The 15,033-nt window shown below is 49.2% G+C and overlaps 1 protein-coding gene across 6 annotated transcripts in view; it reads left to right on the top strand.

The window, feature by feature from the left end:
• GALC (galactosylceramidase) overlaps positions 1-2,198 on the top strand; it is a 77,783-nt gene extending 75,585 nt beyond the window's left edge. For all 6 annotated transcript variants that reach the window (XR_014059495.1, XR_014059493.1, XR_014059501.1 and 3 more), the window contains 2 exons: positions 524-634; positions 1,936-2,198. Coding sequence is in view for 1 of the 6 variants with exons in the window: in XM_081510295.1 (XP_081366421.1) it covers positions 524-634; positions 1,936-1,970 (146 nt within the window). In the remaining 5 variants the exon portion in view is untranslated. The remainder of the gene's footprint in view (positions 1-523; positions 635-1,935) is intronic.
• The last annotated feature ends 12,835 nt before the right edge of the window (positions 2,199-15,033 follow it).

Genomic DNA, 15,033 nt, shown 5'->3' with positions numbered 1-15,033 from the left:
CTCTCTCCCCGAGAGAGACTGTCTGCTGGGGATGGGCCCCTGCAGCCTCACCTGGGGTTACTGAGGGATCTGAGACAAGGACCAACCCAGCAGGACTTCCTGGGGGGACAGACCCTGAGGACCACCCTCCCGCCTGGGAATGCATAAACGGGCTCCTGAGAGTCCATTTGGAAGACCCAGCTCACGGGGCGGGGGGGAGGGGGGGGGACTGATGTCTAATCAGATTTAGAGAAACAGGGGCCTCCACCTGAGAGGGGCTGGTCTGTGCCCCAGGCAGGTCTCCATCTTCTGTTCCAACACCACGGCGAGAGGAAAGGAGACAGAGACAGACAGAGCTGGGGCGCTGCAGGGCGGAAGGTCTAGCCTGCCCTGCAGGGAGGACTCGGAATCAGATAAGGGTCTGAAGAGTTAAAATGAAGACTGGGTCTTCAGGAGCTGGAACTGCACTGTTCTAATACTTGAAAGTGACCAAAAAGTGTTGGAACAGGTTGAGATATCGCTACAATCCCCCTCTCACCGACAGGGAGGTATTTGCAGAACGGATTCTTAGGGGCCGGGAAGTTACTGGAGAAACTGAGTCCCTTCCATGTTCACATCACCAGCGAGTGGGACCACCAGCGAATCGGCTTCTTGAGTATGTTTATAAAACATCTGACGCATCCATGGGACCACCACGGACGGGGAGGCTGCTGGGAGGCTGGACCATCTCCCCATGTTTAGCGAGTTGCCTAGAAGTCACCGGGGTCTGGTGAACGAGGCCGTGAAGAGAAGCTCTCTCCTTCCCGTTTGTCTGAGGTGTCGTGATTGTGTGGAACAGGCCTTGGGGGCTCCTCTTCTGATCACAGGAAGGAGATCCATTTGGGATGTAAGGTCGAGTCACCCAGCCACTCAGCTATGAATAGGACATGCTCCTTGGACTAGAAAATCGCAGTGGGTGGGATGAAGTCAGGAGTGTGAAGGAGTTGGAAAATCCACTCTCTTTTTTGTTTCTTGATTTCCCCTCCCTTCCTCGCCTTCTCTCGCCTCCCACCCTCCCTTCTTCCTCTCTTTCTTCTCTCCTTCCTCCCTTCCACATTCTCTTTCACTGTGTTTCCCTTCCTGTGCTCCTGCTTTGTAGAATTTACAAGTGCATACGCATTTGTTTGGGCTTCCCAGGTGGCTCAGATGATGAAGAATCTGCCTGCAATGCAGGAGACCCAGGTTCGATCCCTGAGTCCGGAAGATCCCCTGGAGAAGGAATGGTTACCCACTCCAGTATTCTTGCCTGGAGAATCCCATGGACAGAGGAGCCTGGCAGGGTACAGTCCATGGGGTCGCAAAGAGTCGGACACGACTCAGCGACTAATACTACGACTACTAAACATTGGTTTAATTGCTGTTTATCATCAGCCTTCTCCACTGGACCACAAGCTTCCAAAACCAGCCACGTCTGTTGGGGTCACTATCCTCTCTTACCAGCCCAGTGATGGGCATGTGGCAGACACTCAGTGTATACTGAATGAATAAATATGTGAATACTCAAGGGGGGCCATTAAAACAATACTCTTTAAATTGCTAATTTTATTATGAGCTAAATGTCCTGCTCTCAAAAAGCCGTGATCCACAGTGAGCTCCTGTTTTCCTCTTGAAGTATCCTCCCTGTAATTTTGCACGGTCTTAGCCCGAGTCCCTTCCCCTGGGGAGTTCTGGGAGCTGTCTGAGGGGCTTCTCTCAACGGTGCCCAGAAAAACTGTGCCCGGTTCTCTCTACTGTTTCCCGGTGCCCACCCATCCCCCGTGAGTCTCATTACGGGGCCCTTGGAGGGGGCTGTCGGTGGGCATGGCTCCCTGACTTGGTGGTCCTCTCTAGCTCCCCCTGCGTGCTTCAGGAGCATAAACTGTCCTCTCTTTTTCTCTTCTCTCTTGCCCTGGGCCAACTTCTTTCTCTAATTTCTAGGAGAAGATCAGAGACCCAGAAACCACAGAGTGTAACTGAAAGCCGCCGCGTGTCCTTATCTACAACCCACTGGGCCAGAGCGGTCCCTCTGAGGGCCGCTTCCCTGGCCACCTCCTGGCCGGCCGCCTCCTAAGACAGGGTAGCCTGGAGGTCCCAGGTGGCTCCCTCCGTCAGGGTCCAGGACAAGCTTATCTTGGCATCTGAAGAGAAGATGAATTTTGTTTTTGCCTAACCTTAATATAAAGCCCATCCGTCCGCTGAAAGACACAGCCTACTTGCATTATTAAATGAGTCTGCTTGGGACATCAGCATTCAGGTTACTCTGCTGCGTGTAGGTCTTTCCCCAGGGGCAATAGGGGGGGAGCTGCTAAGATACATTTTCTTAAATCAAAACAGGGTCTTCCCTGAAAGTAAATTCAAGACTCCTCCCTTAGGAAACAGAAACCATTTACAGCATTGAAAGACTGGAATCTATTTTCAGTGAGGTCTACCCCCGTTACCTTATCATTACAATGGTTGTCTTTTGTAGGATAACCCATGTGTAGATGTCACGTTTTGATATCTTTCTTAGAAACCCAGTCACTACTTTGCACTTACATTTGCTTATTATTTATTTAACAAGTATTCATTGAGCATTTACAAGGTCCCTGTTTCCGTGGAGTTTACATTCTTAGATCAGAGATAAGCAAATTTCTTTGTGTGTAAATGGTCAGACATAAATATTTTAGGCTTTGCAGGCCATAGGTCTCTGGGTACAACTTTCAGCACTACTGTTTTAGCACTTAAGCCTCCATAGATAAAATATAAATGAGTGGACATGACTGTCTCCAATTGAAATTTATTTATGGACTGGATGTTGGCCTGGGTGCAGCAGTTTGTTGATGCCTGTTCTAGACAATAAAACAGATATATAACATGGCAGGTATGACGAAGTGCTAAGAATAAAAACAGTACATGGTGGACAGCTGAGGATGGGTCAGGCAGGGGTTTATGCGGAGTGAGGTTAGAAATCCCTGGAAGATTTAAGCAGGGAAACGGTATGCTCTAGAGTTGCAGTGGAGCACCCTGCAGAAAGCGTGGAAACTTGGGGACCAGTTGGAAGGTCCCCAGGCAGACGGAGGGTGGCTGGTACCAGGATGGGATTTAGATGGATTCTAGATGGATTTAGACATTGACCAACAGGCTTGGCTGAGGGTCTAAGTAGTTTGAGGATGACTCTTCGATTGTAGACTGAGCAGTGGAAAGGATGGCTCTTCCGTCTCCTGAGATAAATAAGAGGAGGAGTAGGTTTGGGGCAGAAGACCAGGAGTTCTGTTTGGGACACTTAAGGTGTGAGATGCCTGTCAGACGTTCAGATAAGGCTGTGGGGCAGGAGGCTGGATGGATGAGTCTGGGATGAAGGTGGGCGACCTGGTGTCACAGATTCGCACGTCCTCAGCACGTGGATAGGAGAAGGAAATGGCAACCCACTCCAGTACTCTTGCCTGGAAAATTCCATGGATGGAGGAGACTGGTGGGCTATAGTCCATGGAGTCACAAAGAGTCAGACACGACTGAGCGACTTCACTTTCTTTCTTTCTGTAGTTCCTTTTGGAGAAGGAGATGGAAACCCACTCGTGTTCTTGCCTGGAGAATCCCGTGGACAGAGGGGCCTGGTGGGCTACAGTCTATGGGGTTGCAGAGCGTCGGACACGACTTAGGAACTAACACACACACACACACACACACAGCACGTGGATGGTCCTCGCAGCGTGGATGCGATCGGTTAGGGAGAGAGAGCCGTGTAGGAGAGAGGTCGGAGGATGGATGGAGCCCCGGGATGTTCTGAATCCGGAGTCGGGAAGAGGAGGGCGGAGAGGAGAGGAGAGGAGCCGTCCGGGGAGGCTGAGGCGTGCCCGCGGGAGAGGAGCGGGGCGCGCGGGGCGGGCTCAGGGCCGGGAGTCAGAGGATGCTGCCGGCGCAGCGGCCGGGGTGCGGGCTGGGAAGGGGCTTCCCGCGGCTCTCTCAGCTGGAGAGCCCTTTGCCTCGTGGACCCTCCTGCCGTGTCCCCCTATGGTTCCTGCTGCCTTGCTATCAGCGAACCCCCTTCCCCGATCCCTTTATCGCCCGACCTTTTCTTTGCAACTTGGCGGGGAAATCGTGCCTCCCAAATTGCCCATAATCCGTGGCTAAGCGGCTCCCTTTGTGCTGAAAAGGGAAGCCAGCAGAGTCAGAGAATGGTTGCCGGAACAAAGAGGAACCGTTTCGAAGAAGAGCTTAGGCCCATCACAGACCCCCGCCCCCCTTGTCCTCTTCCCGGAGCAGGACGACGTCTCCAGGCCAAGAGAGCAGCTTCCCCCCATTTGCAGGGAAAATGCAGCACCCCTCGCCCCGAGAGCTGGGGGAAGCATCCTGGCTTTCCCAGGGAGGCAGAAGCACCAGGGACGGCCTTTTGCCAGCCGGTGATCGTGTGCGGAGCAATCCTGGAGCGAGAGGGAGGGTGGGCAGAGGTGAGAGGGAGGGGACCGAGGACCTGTAGAAGGAGGAGGTCTCAGGCGGGAGGCAGCAGCGTCTGTTTTGCGGCTCATCTTCGGCCCTGGACCCGGCTCCAGGCTTAAGGCCGCGGAAGCGGGAAGCCGGTCCCCTCCTCCTGTCTCCTTTCGGATCCCAGCAAAGATGACCCCTGGCGTTCTGAGCTCACATCTGCTCAGGCCTTTGTTCTATTTTTTCCCTGCTCTGTTCTATCTGAGTGTTTGGCACGAGGGACCGAGGTTTGAAAGCCACACTCCAGCTGTCCCCGCCATGCCCACTCCTGCTGGATTACCCTGAAATCCCTCTTGCTGGCATGGCCCCGCTGGTTCCCGCTAAGCAGAGTCTGGGGCAGGCTTCTGTTTGATATGGAATCAGGCACTTGGCTCACCCCCTCTCAAACATCATCTTGGATTTTTTTTTTTTTTTTTGGTATTTAATATAATTCGTAGGTATTAACAGAGGGAATCACTTCTTTTAAACAGAGATGTGTTTCGATTTTTAGTCAGAGATGGAGAATTCATAGGAGTTTGGGGACAATGTTTCCGATGATAGAACAGGAAAGGGAGAAAAGCACAAACGTGCTCACAGAAGACGATCAAGCGTCTTTATTGGGTTGTTTGGTTTTTATTGAGTTGTACGAATTTTTAATGAAAGGAATTCCTTTGATTAAGTTGTAGGAATTTCACCAGAAATACAAGTCCTTTGTCATATATATATACACACATATACACACATATATTTATATATAATATGTTTTCACTTTGTGACTTGATTTTTCATTTTCTCAATGACGACGTTTTTTTTCTTACATTGTTGACCTGTGTTTAAGCAGATCTATAAATAAGAGGACAGTTTCACTTCCTCAAGACCCGCAGCAGAGGAAACAGCGACTGGCCATTAGCAGGGTCCTCCGCCTCCCCTTTCTGAAACCTCAGTGGTGCTGCTCTGGGCAGCCTCTGTGCGCGGATCCAAGGACAACTGTCAGTTTCCAAGAGGAGCTTCCTCTGAGTCTCCTGGAACAGGACCCCAGGCGGCTGTGGCTTCCGCCGCTGGTTCTAGGTGAGCAGCCTCCCCTGAGCCCAAGGCTCACTCCCCGTTGTTTGTTGTTCCGTCGCTCAGTCGTGTCCGACTCTTTGCGACCCCATGGACCGCAGCACGCCCGGCCTCCCTGTCCTCCGCTCTCTTCCAGAGCCTGCTCAAACTCATGTCCATTGAGTCAGTGATGCCATCCAACCATCTCATCCTCTGTAGTCCCCTTCTCCTCCTGCCCCCAATCCTTCCCAGCATCAGGGTCTTTTCCAATGAGTCAGCTCTTTGCAGCAGGTGGCCAAAGTATTGGAGTTTCAGCTTCAACATCAGTCCTTCCAATGAACACCCAGGACTGATCTCCTTTAGGATGGACTGGTTGGATCTCCTTGCAGTCCAAGGGACTCGCAAGAGTCTTCTCCAACACCACAGTTCAAAAGCATCAATTCTTCAGTGATCAGCCTTCTTTATGGTCCAACACTTTGTTAGATTTATATCTAGGTATTTTATTGTTTTTGATGCAATTATAAATGTGATGGTTTTCCTAATTTATCTTTCTTCTTGGATTACTAAACATGTCTTCTAGGCTTCAACTCTTATTGTTGGGGGATGACTTGCTATCCCTCAATAGAGCTGAGAGCCATGGAATTGATGGGGATTCTAGATAATTCGAAACTCCAGTCAAGGAATATACAGGTTAGCCCGGTGTGTTTAACACAGCAGAGGGCAGAAAAGCCCTTTAAGTTATGGGATATCCATAAAGATAGAATGGTTATAAATGTATATAGTGATTCTTTGTGTTACTAGGCTTTATCAAATCCATAATACAGCCTTTGTTTATTGTCCTGGCTCCCAGGACAAAGTAGGTCAGGGAGAAAGAAGACATGAAAAAAGCAGGCAGGGGGAGAGAAGCAAAGAATGTGTTATATTAATATCTGTTACCAGAAATCTTCCCAGGAAGGGAGCTACTTTATGAAAGTACTTTGACAGGTCATCTGGGAATAGAAGGGGAAGCACTGAGGGCTGTTAGGAGTTAAGAGGATCCAAGGAATTTCACGTAGATACCAAGACTTCAGGCAAAGGAGAAGGGGGGATGGAGTTGGAGAGGGGTCCAGAGGCCAAACAAGAGTGAAGTGCTTCTATTCTATTAGTCAGGGTTCTCCAGATAAACAAAACCAGTAGGATGGGGGTGTATATGTATATCTAGAAGGACATTTATTATAAGAATTGGCATCCATAGTTGGGCTTCCCAGGTGGCGCAGTGGTAAAGAATCTGCCTGCCAATGCAGGAGATGTGGGTTCAATCCCTGGATCGGAAAGATCCTCTGGAGGAGGAAATGGCAACCCACTCCAGTATTCTTGCCTGGAGAATCCCATGGGCTGGTGGGCTACAGTCCACAGGGTTGCAAAGAGTCGGACACGTCTGAGCGTGCTCGCAGCCAGCAGCCAGCCCATAATTATGGAGGCTGAGAAATCCTATGGCCTGTTGTCTGCAAGATGGAGATTTAGTCAAGCTGCGAAAGCCTAAGAACCAGGAGCACCAAAGGCAGAAGCCCAATGTCCCAGTTCAAACAGGCTGAGTGAATTCAATCCACCTGCCTCCATGTTTTTGTTCTGTTCAGACCCTCGAAAGATTGGGTGATGCCCACCCACCACTGGAGAGGGCTGTCTGCCTTGCTCAGCCCATCTCAATTCAAACGCTAAGCTCTAAGAAACCCCGTCACAGACATGCCCCCAGATGATGCTTAACTGGGTTTCTGGGCATCTTGTGACCTTGTCAGGTTGCCACAAACAATACGTGTCCCTGGTGCACCTGCTGGTAAGGAGCTCAAAGGGGTTTTATGCAGCAGAGATGACAAGTGGTCAGTACCACGGGACTGCATGTTAGGGACGTAGCTCTCCCACCTCCTGATTTGTTGAAATATTTAGTGAGGTACATTGTGCACACAAATGTATGCCTTTTTAAAAGCGTTTTTATTTATTTACTTATTTTTGGCTGTGCTGGGTCTTGGTTGCTGGGCTGGCTTTTTCTTTAGTTGTGACGAGTATGGTTGTGGTGCATGGACTTCAGGAGTTGTGGCACGTGAGCTTCAGTATTTATGGCTCCCCAGCTCTAGAGCACAGGCTCAGGAGTTGTGGCCCACGGGTTTAGTTGCTCCGTGGCCTGTGGGATCTTCCCGGGCCAGGGATCAAACCTGCATCCCCTGCCTTGGTGGGCGGATTCCTTACCACTGAGCCACCAGGGAAGCCCCATGACTTTTATTAAGTGATGAGCTTGTGTGACTGTATGTGTGCACGTATTCACATGTGTGCATGGTTGTGTGTATGCATGTATGATATATGTAAGCATGTGTGTGAGTAGGGTGTGTATGTGTGTGTGTGAGAGAGAGAGAAGCCGAGAGAGACAGAGACAGATTGGTCTGTGCGGATGGAGGAGACTGACATGCCCCCAGGGAGGGTTGGTGCAGAGCAGAACAGGGACTAGATGAGGAGATAAATCAGAAATGTAGCAAATTCAGCAGAAGCAGGACCCTACATCGTCAGCGGAAAGGCATTAATCCCCAGACATCTTGTGGACTGTTGAAATGAAGTGGGAGTTACAGCCAATCTTGTCCAGATGAGAAGGGGCATGGTGATGCCAGTGATGAGTTCTCCATGTGTTATGAAAGTTCCACTAGCTTTTGGTAGAATATAAAGTGCCCACCTGGAGACCCCAGTTCTATTCCTGGCTTGGGAAGATCCGCTGGAGAAGGGAGAGGCTACCCACTCCAGCATTGTGGCCTGGAGAATTCCATGGACTGTATAGTCCGTGGGGTCGCAAAGAGTCGGACGCGACTGAGCGACTTTCACAAAGTGCCCACTCGCTCAGTCGTGTCCGACTCTTTGTGGCCTCATGGACCACAGCCCGCCAGGTTCCTCTGTCCGTGGAGTTTTCCAAGCAATGATAATGGAGTTGTGTGCCATTTCCTCCTCCAGGAGATCTTCCCGACCCAGGGATCTAATTTGCATCTCTTGCATCCTTCACTGGCAGGCGGATTCTTTACCATTAGGGCCACCTGGGAAGCCCAGAATATAAAGGCCAGGGGTTAAAAGACTGATAATCTAACCATAATTGCCCTCCGCTCTAAACAAAGCATATCATCTGCTTTGTTCCTCTGCTGTTATATTCCTCTCTGGTTATCATCTTTGTGACAACTTTCTCTTCCCTCATCAAAGGCATGTGTGTGTGCTCAGTCATGTCTGACTCTTTGCAACCCCATGGACTGTAGCCCGACAGTCTCCTCTGTCCATGGGATTCTCCAGGTAAGAATACTGGAGTGGGTTTCCATTTCTTTCTCTAGGTTTATCAAAGGCACTTTAACCTAATTTTAGCAGACAAAATTGTTGGAAGTGAGGGTATGATCTTTTGTAGTGGCTTTCGATGCAGGGCCTTTTCAATAGGGTTTTTATTCAAGGGCTAAAAGATATAATTCAATAAAAGTAACCTGTTTTACTTGGAACACCTAGGACACCAGTTGTGTAAGATGAATTATAATTTCATGCAAGGTTCCAAGTGGCTAACTGATAAAACATGAGTAGAGTGTTTCCTTGAAGTCTTAAATGCCTCTGCAGATATGACTTGGTCTATAGCATCACAGGGTCTCTTTTCTCATGGGTCACACTTCCCCTTCCCAATTCCACTGTTGAGAGAATCATTAGTTTGTGTCAGCTGCTGAACTTGAGTCATCAAGTACTAATCAGATAAGAAAGAAATGGATTAGCAAGGAATCATATAAACTGTATTTTCAGAGTGGAAATAAAGGCAGTGCACATTTAAAATTCACAGCAAAGGTATCACAGCTATTTAGGATGCAGTAAAAGTCCATTTTAATACAAATCACATAGTTTACCTGTAGCCCATTAAGTGCAGTTTAGAGATAGGTAAAGTGAAAAGTGTAATCTGCTTTTAAGCATTTTCCACTAATATAAATTACCCGCATGAAGTATCGGGGCATGCCGCACTGCTAACCAGGGCAGAAAACTTCACCAAACTTTCATGTTAACACTCTGTAGGTGCTTGGCCGTGTTAGGAACAGATCATGCGATGTTAGTGAACCTACCCTGTCCCTCCCCTATGTTGGGTTGGAAGGCAAACTGGTCTGATCTTGGGCACACCACTTCCCTTCTTGGGACTGCAAGTTTCTTATGTGTGAAACTGGGTTAATTAATCCTGTGAGTATTGTTATCAGGTTAAATGAGAAGATGCTTACACTGAGCTAAGCCTGACATGTACTGAGTGCTTTGGAAATGATAAATATTCTTGTGTCCAGCTCTTTGCAACCCCATGGACTGTAGCCCACCAGGCTCCTCTGTCCGTGGAATTCTCAGGCCAGAATATTGCAGTGGGTAGCCTTTCCTTTCTCCGGGGGATCTTCCCGACCCAGGGATTGAACCTCAGTCTCCTGCATTGCAGGCAGATTCTTTACCATCAGAGCCACCAGGGAAGCCCCATAAACTTGTAGTAGGTGTATTTAATTCGACACTATCATTTTTAGTGTTCCATTTACTTTAACCACTTAAGATGGAAATTTTAAATAAATTCTGCTCTTCCTGCCTGTTTAGGTCAAATTTTATTTGATACGAGAACACATAACAATGAAAAGAACATTTAAAAAATTTAAAATAATTAACGCATCATACTTACATCCCAATAACAAAGCAATTTCCCTCTTTCTGGATTCCCTTGCCCATGCACATTTTGACGTCATCATAAGCGGTCTTCAAAACGTTATTCTATAGTTTGCATTATTGTTAAATGTACTGTGAATATTTTTATAGGGCTTCATAAGGATAACGTTTTAATGGCCATGGAGCATTCAGTTGAGGTTGCGGACCTTAATTTAACAGCTCCTGTTTGGGGGCCTTTTTACTGCTTCTGGTTTCTCTATACATGGCAGAGGTGTCTAATGCTCTCCCAGCTGAGCTCTTTTTGCCTGTAAGATCAACATCTTCTGCAGAAGGAGTCTAGGGGTGGTAGATCTGGAGAACTGAGGCACTGGGTCCTTCAGCTTGGGGCGAACTGAGGCACTGGGTCCTTCAGCTTGGGGCCGGACGGAGGGTTTGGAGAAGGCGGGTGGGGCTCCCGAGCGCTTCCGGACACAGCGGCAGCGGCAGCGGCAGCTGGGCCGGGCGTGGGGACCCCCGAGGAGCGGACCCCAGCGGGCGGCCACGCGAGGCTGCTCAGGCTATGGAGGCAGGCAGGGGGCCTGGGGGCTGCCTGGGGTGGGCCTACTTATCCCGGCGGGGAAGAGGAGGGCCGGGGGAACGGGGTGGAAGTCCGCTCCAGTGGGGAGAAGAGGGCTCGGCCTCTTGGAGACGGCCCCTGTTTCCGCTTCCTTCTCACGGTGAGCTCCTTTAGGCCTGGAAAGTTCTACGCGCAGGAAGGACGACACAGAGACGGCGCCAGCGTCCGCGGTCAGGGAGCTGGGGCTTCCCTGGTGGTCTGCTGGTTAAGAATCCACCTGCCCAGGCAAGGCACACGGGTTCAGGCCCGGGTCCAGGGAGATTCCACATGCCGTGGGGCAGCTAAGCCTGCGCCCTAAAGCCCGTGCTCCGCAGCAAGAAACGTCACCCCAATGAGGAGCCTGTGCACCGCAACTAGAGAAAGTCTGTGGGCAGCAACCAAGACCCAGTGCTGCAAAAATAAATATAAATTTTTTTTTTTAAAAAAAGAAGCTAGCACCTTGGGGGGTGGGTGGCAGGGGTGGCTCGCAGACTCCCCAGAGCTGGGAGCTGGAGGACCCTCAGGGGCACACATCTGGGTGCCTCCGGGGAGTCCTGCTAACCGCTTTAGACCAGATCAGGGCCAGTTCCATATTGCAGTTAAAACCAAAAGCTCACCCTTCCTGCGCAGTGAATGGGGACATCGCAGAGCGGGGACAAGGCGGCTGCCAGCAGCTCAGCAGCAGCTGATCGTGTCCTCGAGAGAGCGCCCCTGCAAGTGGGGCGTCTCCGAACAGAGCACCCCGAGACGTGCAGGTAGAACAGCGCTTCCTTTGAAGCCGGCGGGAGCCACGGAGAACGGTCTTTGCAGCGGCTTGTGGTGAGCCAGCCCCGGAGCCGCCGCTCCCAAGCAGGCATCGAGTCAACCACACTGCGCTGATGGTCACCACGTGTGACTTGCGTTGCGGTCGCACATAGGAGGTATCACGAAAATGTAGATTAATTAAAATGATAAAAAGACAGCATTTTTTGGCTTATCATTTCCGCAAATGGATACATAAATATACTCTGGGCATGCGTGCTCGGTCGTGTCCGACTCTTTGCGACCCTGTGGACTGTAGCCCGCCAGGTTCCTCTGTCCATGGGATTCTCCAGGCAAGAATACTGGAGCGGGTTGCCATTTCCTCCTCCAGGGGATCTTCCCGACCCAGGTATCGAACTTGGGTCTCTTACATCTCCTGCATTGGCAAGCACTTTCCTTACCATGGAGCTACCTGGGAAGCCAAAATATCTATACATTATATATTATTTTATGTATAGCAGGTAATACATAAAATAATACATTGTGTATGTTATGTATTTACTCATATTATGTGTTTATATATATATGTTTGTAACCCTGGCACAGTACTTGCTTTGCTCTTAGGGCAGTTAAGCTTATGGATGTAGACGTATCTGAATGTGCTTTTGAGGGAGGAGTTACTTGCATCGTTAATGCCCTTGCTTTTTGGGCAGAGGGAGAAACTGAGGCTTGGAGAGATGAGATGACTCCTTCATCCGGCGCAGCTGAGGAGGGAGCCCGCCTCTTTCTCATTCATGTCCTCCTCCTCCCTGGCGTGACCTCAGTGCACAGTCATGCCTGAAAAGGGGCTACAGTAAAATGTCTCTTTTCCAACTGTAACGTGCTTGTCACGCAACAGTGCTCATCGCTGTCTCAGGACAACAGTAAAAAGGGAGAAAAAGAAAGAGGAAGTGATTGGTTACAGTTTCTGTTTGAGCTCTAGTTCCTCAAAGACTCGCCTTGGAGGTAAACCAAAGGCAGGCGATTGCCCCTCCAATGACATTTCTTTCCAGGGGACCTATTTCCTCTTGTGAGAAGCGTCTCATTTTTAGACAAAAACATAAACAGAAATTCTATTATGACTCACCAAGTGTCACTGGCATATTTCAAAATATCCTTCTACCAAGACAGGAGGTAGAAATAGTGTAAAAATTCTCTAATATACACTGAAAGAAGTCTATCAAGGAATTCTACAAATTAGCCTCCTAAAGGAAAAAAGATATTTGAAGACCCTTAGGTCTTCAAAGGGAGAAGGCAATGGCAGCCCACTCCAGTACTCTTGCCTGGAAAATCCCATGGATGCAGGAGCCTGGTAGGCTGCAGTCCATGGGGTCGCTAAGAGTCGGACACAACTGAGCGACTTCACTTTCACTTTTCCCTTTCATGCACTGGAGAAGGAAATGGCAACCCACTCCAGTGTTCTTGCCTGGAGAATCCCAGGGCCGGGGGAGCCTGGTGGGCTGCCGTCAGGGTCGCACAGAGTCGGACACGACTGAAGCGACTTAGCAGCAGCAGCAGCGGATCTTTGATCCGTGTTCGCCAATTTCCAGATGGAAGGTCTCAGTTCTCAGGGTTGTCCACTAGATGGCAGCATGATTATGGTTAAAGTCTCACATTTGCTTTCTCTGGCACAGGAAAGTGGATTTGTTTCTTTGATCAGAGGTTGGAACCCAAAGGTTTAATGGATACAAATATTCTGTTAAAATATTATAAACGAAACTATATATCTACTATCTAATTCTTACTATTACTGTGTGAAGTATCACATTGGCTTTCTTTCCATAATTCTTCCTATCATTACTCAGATCCACGTGTGATTTAGAGTGTGTGTTAGTCAGGCAGTCGTCCGACTGTTTGCTCAGGGAAACCATGGCTTCTCTGTCCGTGGAATTCTCCAGGTTGAGAATGCTGGAGTGGTTAGTCATTCCTTTCTCCAGGGGACCTTCCTGACCCGGGGATTGAGCCCAGGTCTCCTGCATTGCAGGTGGATTCTGTCCCGTCTGAGCCGCCAGGGAAGCTCAAGTCCTTCACTAGCTACCACCACTCTTTCTTGACTAATCCCAGCATTTGCTTTGGTTCTTCAAAGGGCAGGAAGTATGTACTTATTAAGTGGCTCGAGTCTACATTGGAGAAGGCAATGGCAACCCACTCCAGTGTTCTTGCCTGGAAAATCCCAGGGACAGCGGAGCCTGGTGGGCTGCCGTCTATGGGGTTGCACAGAGTCGGACACGACTGAAGTGACTTAGCAGCAGCAGCAGCAGTAGTCTACATTAGCCACATAGCTGTGATCCTGGTAATTACTGGTCAGTCATGATTTTCACTCAGTTCTGTGATGCAGTCAATTGCTTCTTTTCCTACCACGATTAAACATGAACTACAATCTGATTTTTGATATTTCAATGATGCAATATGTTAGATCATTATGTTTTCACTGGGTGCCAGGCTATGTGTGAGCTGTTGGCAATGTTCACTGAGGTTTTCATGACGGTTACACGCTAATGAAATATACCAGAAGACATAGGGAAAGAACATCCTTCAGGACTAAGTAAATTCCTTTTGATAAGTCCTCTTAAGATTTAGATACTTTGTTGGTTATGAAAAGTTCTTTCGGAAAGAGCTGGGTGATCAGGAAAAGAGTTAGGACCTGAGAGGATCGGAGGTGAGTTTCCAAATCTAGGGATTATTAGCAGTAGACCAATGCCAGGCGTGTTCTTCAGGACTGTGCGGCGCTGTCTGCTGTTGTCACCATCTGTCACCTTTAGGAGACAGCCGCATGGACAAGGCAAAATGTTAGAAGTCTGTGGACAGTCTGATTCGTACAGTTATCCAAATAAAGGGATGTGCACACAGACTGATGGGGAGCAGAAGAAGTCTCTGTGTCCGGCAAAATAATTCTTCCCTGTCTTAAAGCACCTGATGGCTGATCAAGCGTGTTCAGATGTATTGCATGCAAGGTTACCATCGCTAGGCCCAGAACGGGCAGTGGTCAGCCCCAGCTGCCACAGCTAGGCAATGACGAGAGAATTCAGAGGTGGAAGGATAAGGCCTGCCAAGTGCCCATCAGAGGTACCCCATCAATCGCTATTTTACTGTGGCTACTATTTACTAGGAGTCAGGTCATTGGTTTCCAAGCATAGCACCCTGACATCAGGCTCTTTCTGGTTTAAGACTTAATGACTTGAGATCTCCAGATGATTCGCTAAGTTCCAGCGTCGACTCTGTGTGTGCGTGTGTGTGTGTGTGTCTGATCGTCACCCTCCATTTCTGGGGTTTCTGTGACTTGGCTCCACTTGTGTTTTGGTGGGTTGTGGAAGGAGACGGTGTGCCTTGTCCTTCAAGGGCCGGCAGGACTGTAAACCAAAGCAGCACTGTTGCCGGGCAGAGGGTAAGTTAAGCAACAGGCTTTTTCAGAGCAGAAATGTGAAAAGACTACCCTGCATGTGATTAGCAGCCTGAAAAAGGAATTTTTTTTTTTTTTTTTTGCCGTGGCAAGTGGGACTTGAGAGCGAAGCTTATTT

Source organism: Giraffa tippelskirchi, chromosome 7 (genome assembly GCF_054371585.1).
Source record: "Giraffa tippelskirchi isolate mGirTip1 chromosome 7, T2T-mGirTip1v1.2.pri, whole genome shotgun sequence".
Taxonomy (NCBI): Eukaryota; Metazoa; Chordata; class Mammalia; order Artiodactyla; family Giraffidae; genus Giraffa; species Giraffa tippelskirchi.
This window is presented reverse-complemented; position numbering and strand designations above follow the sequence as displayed.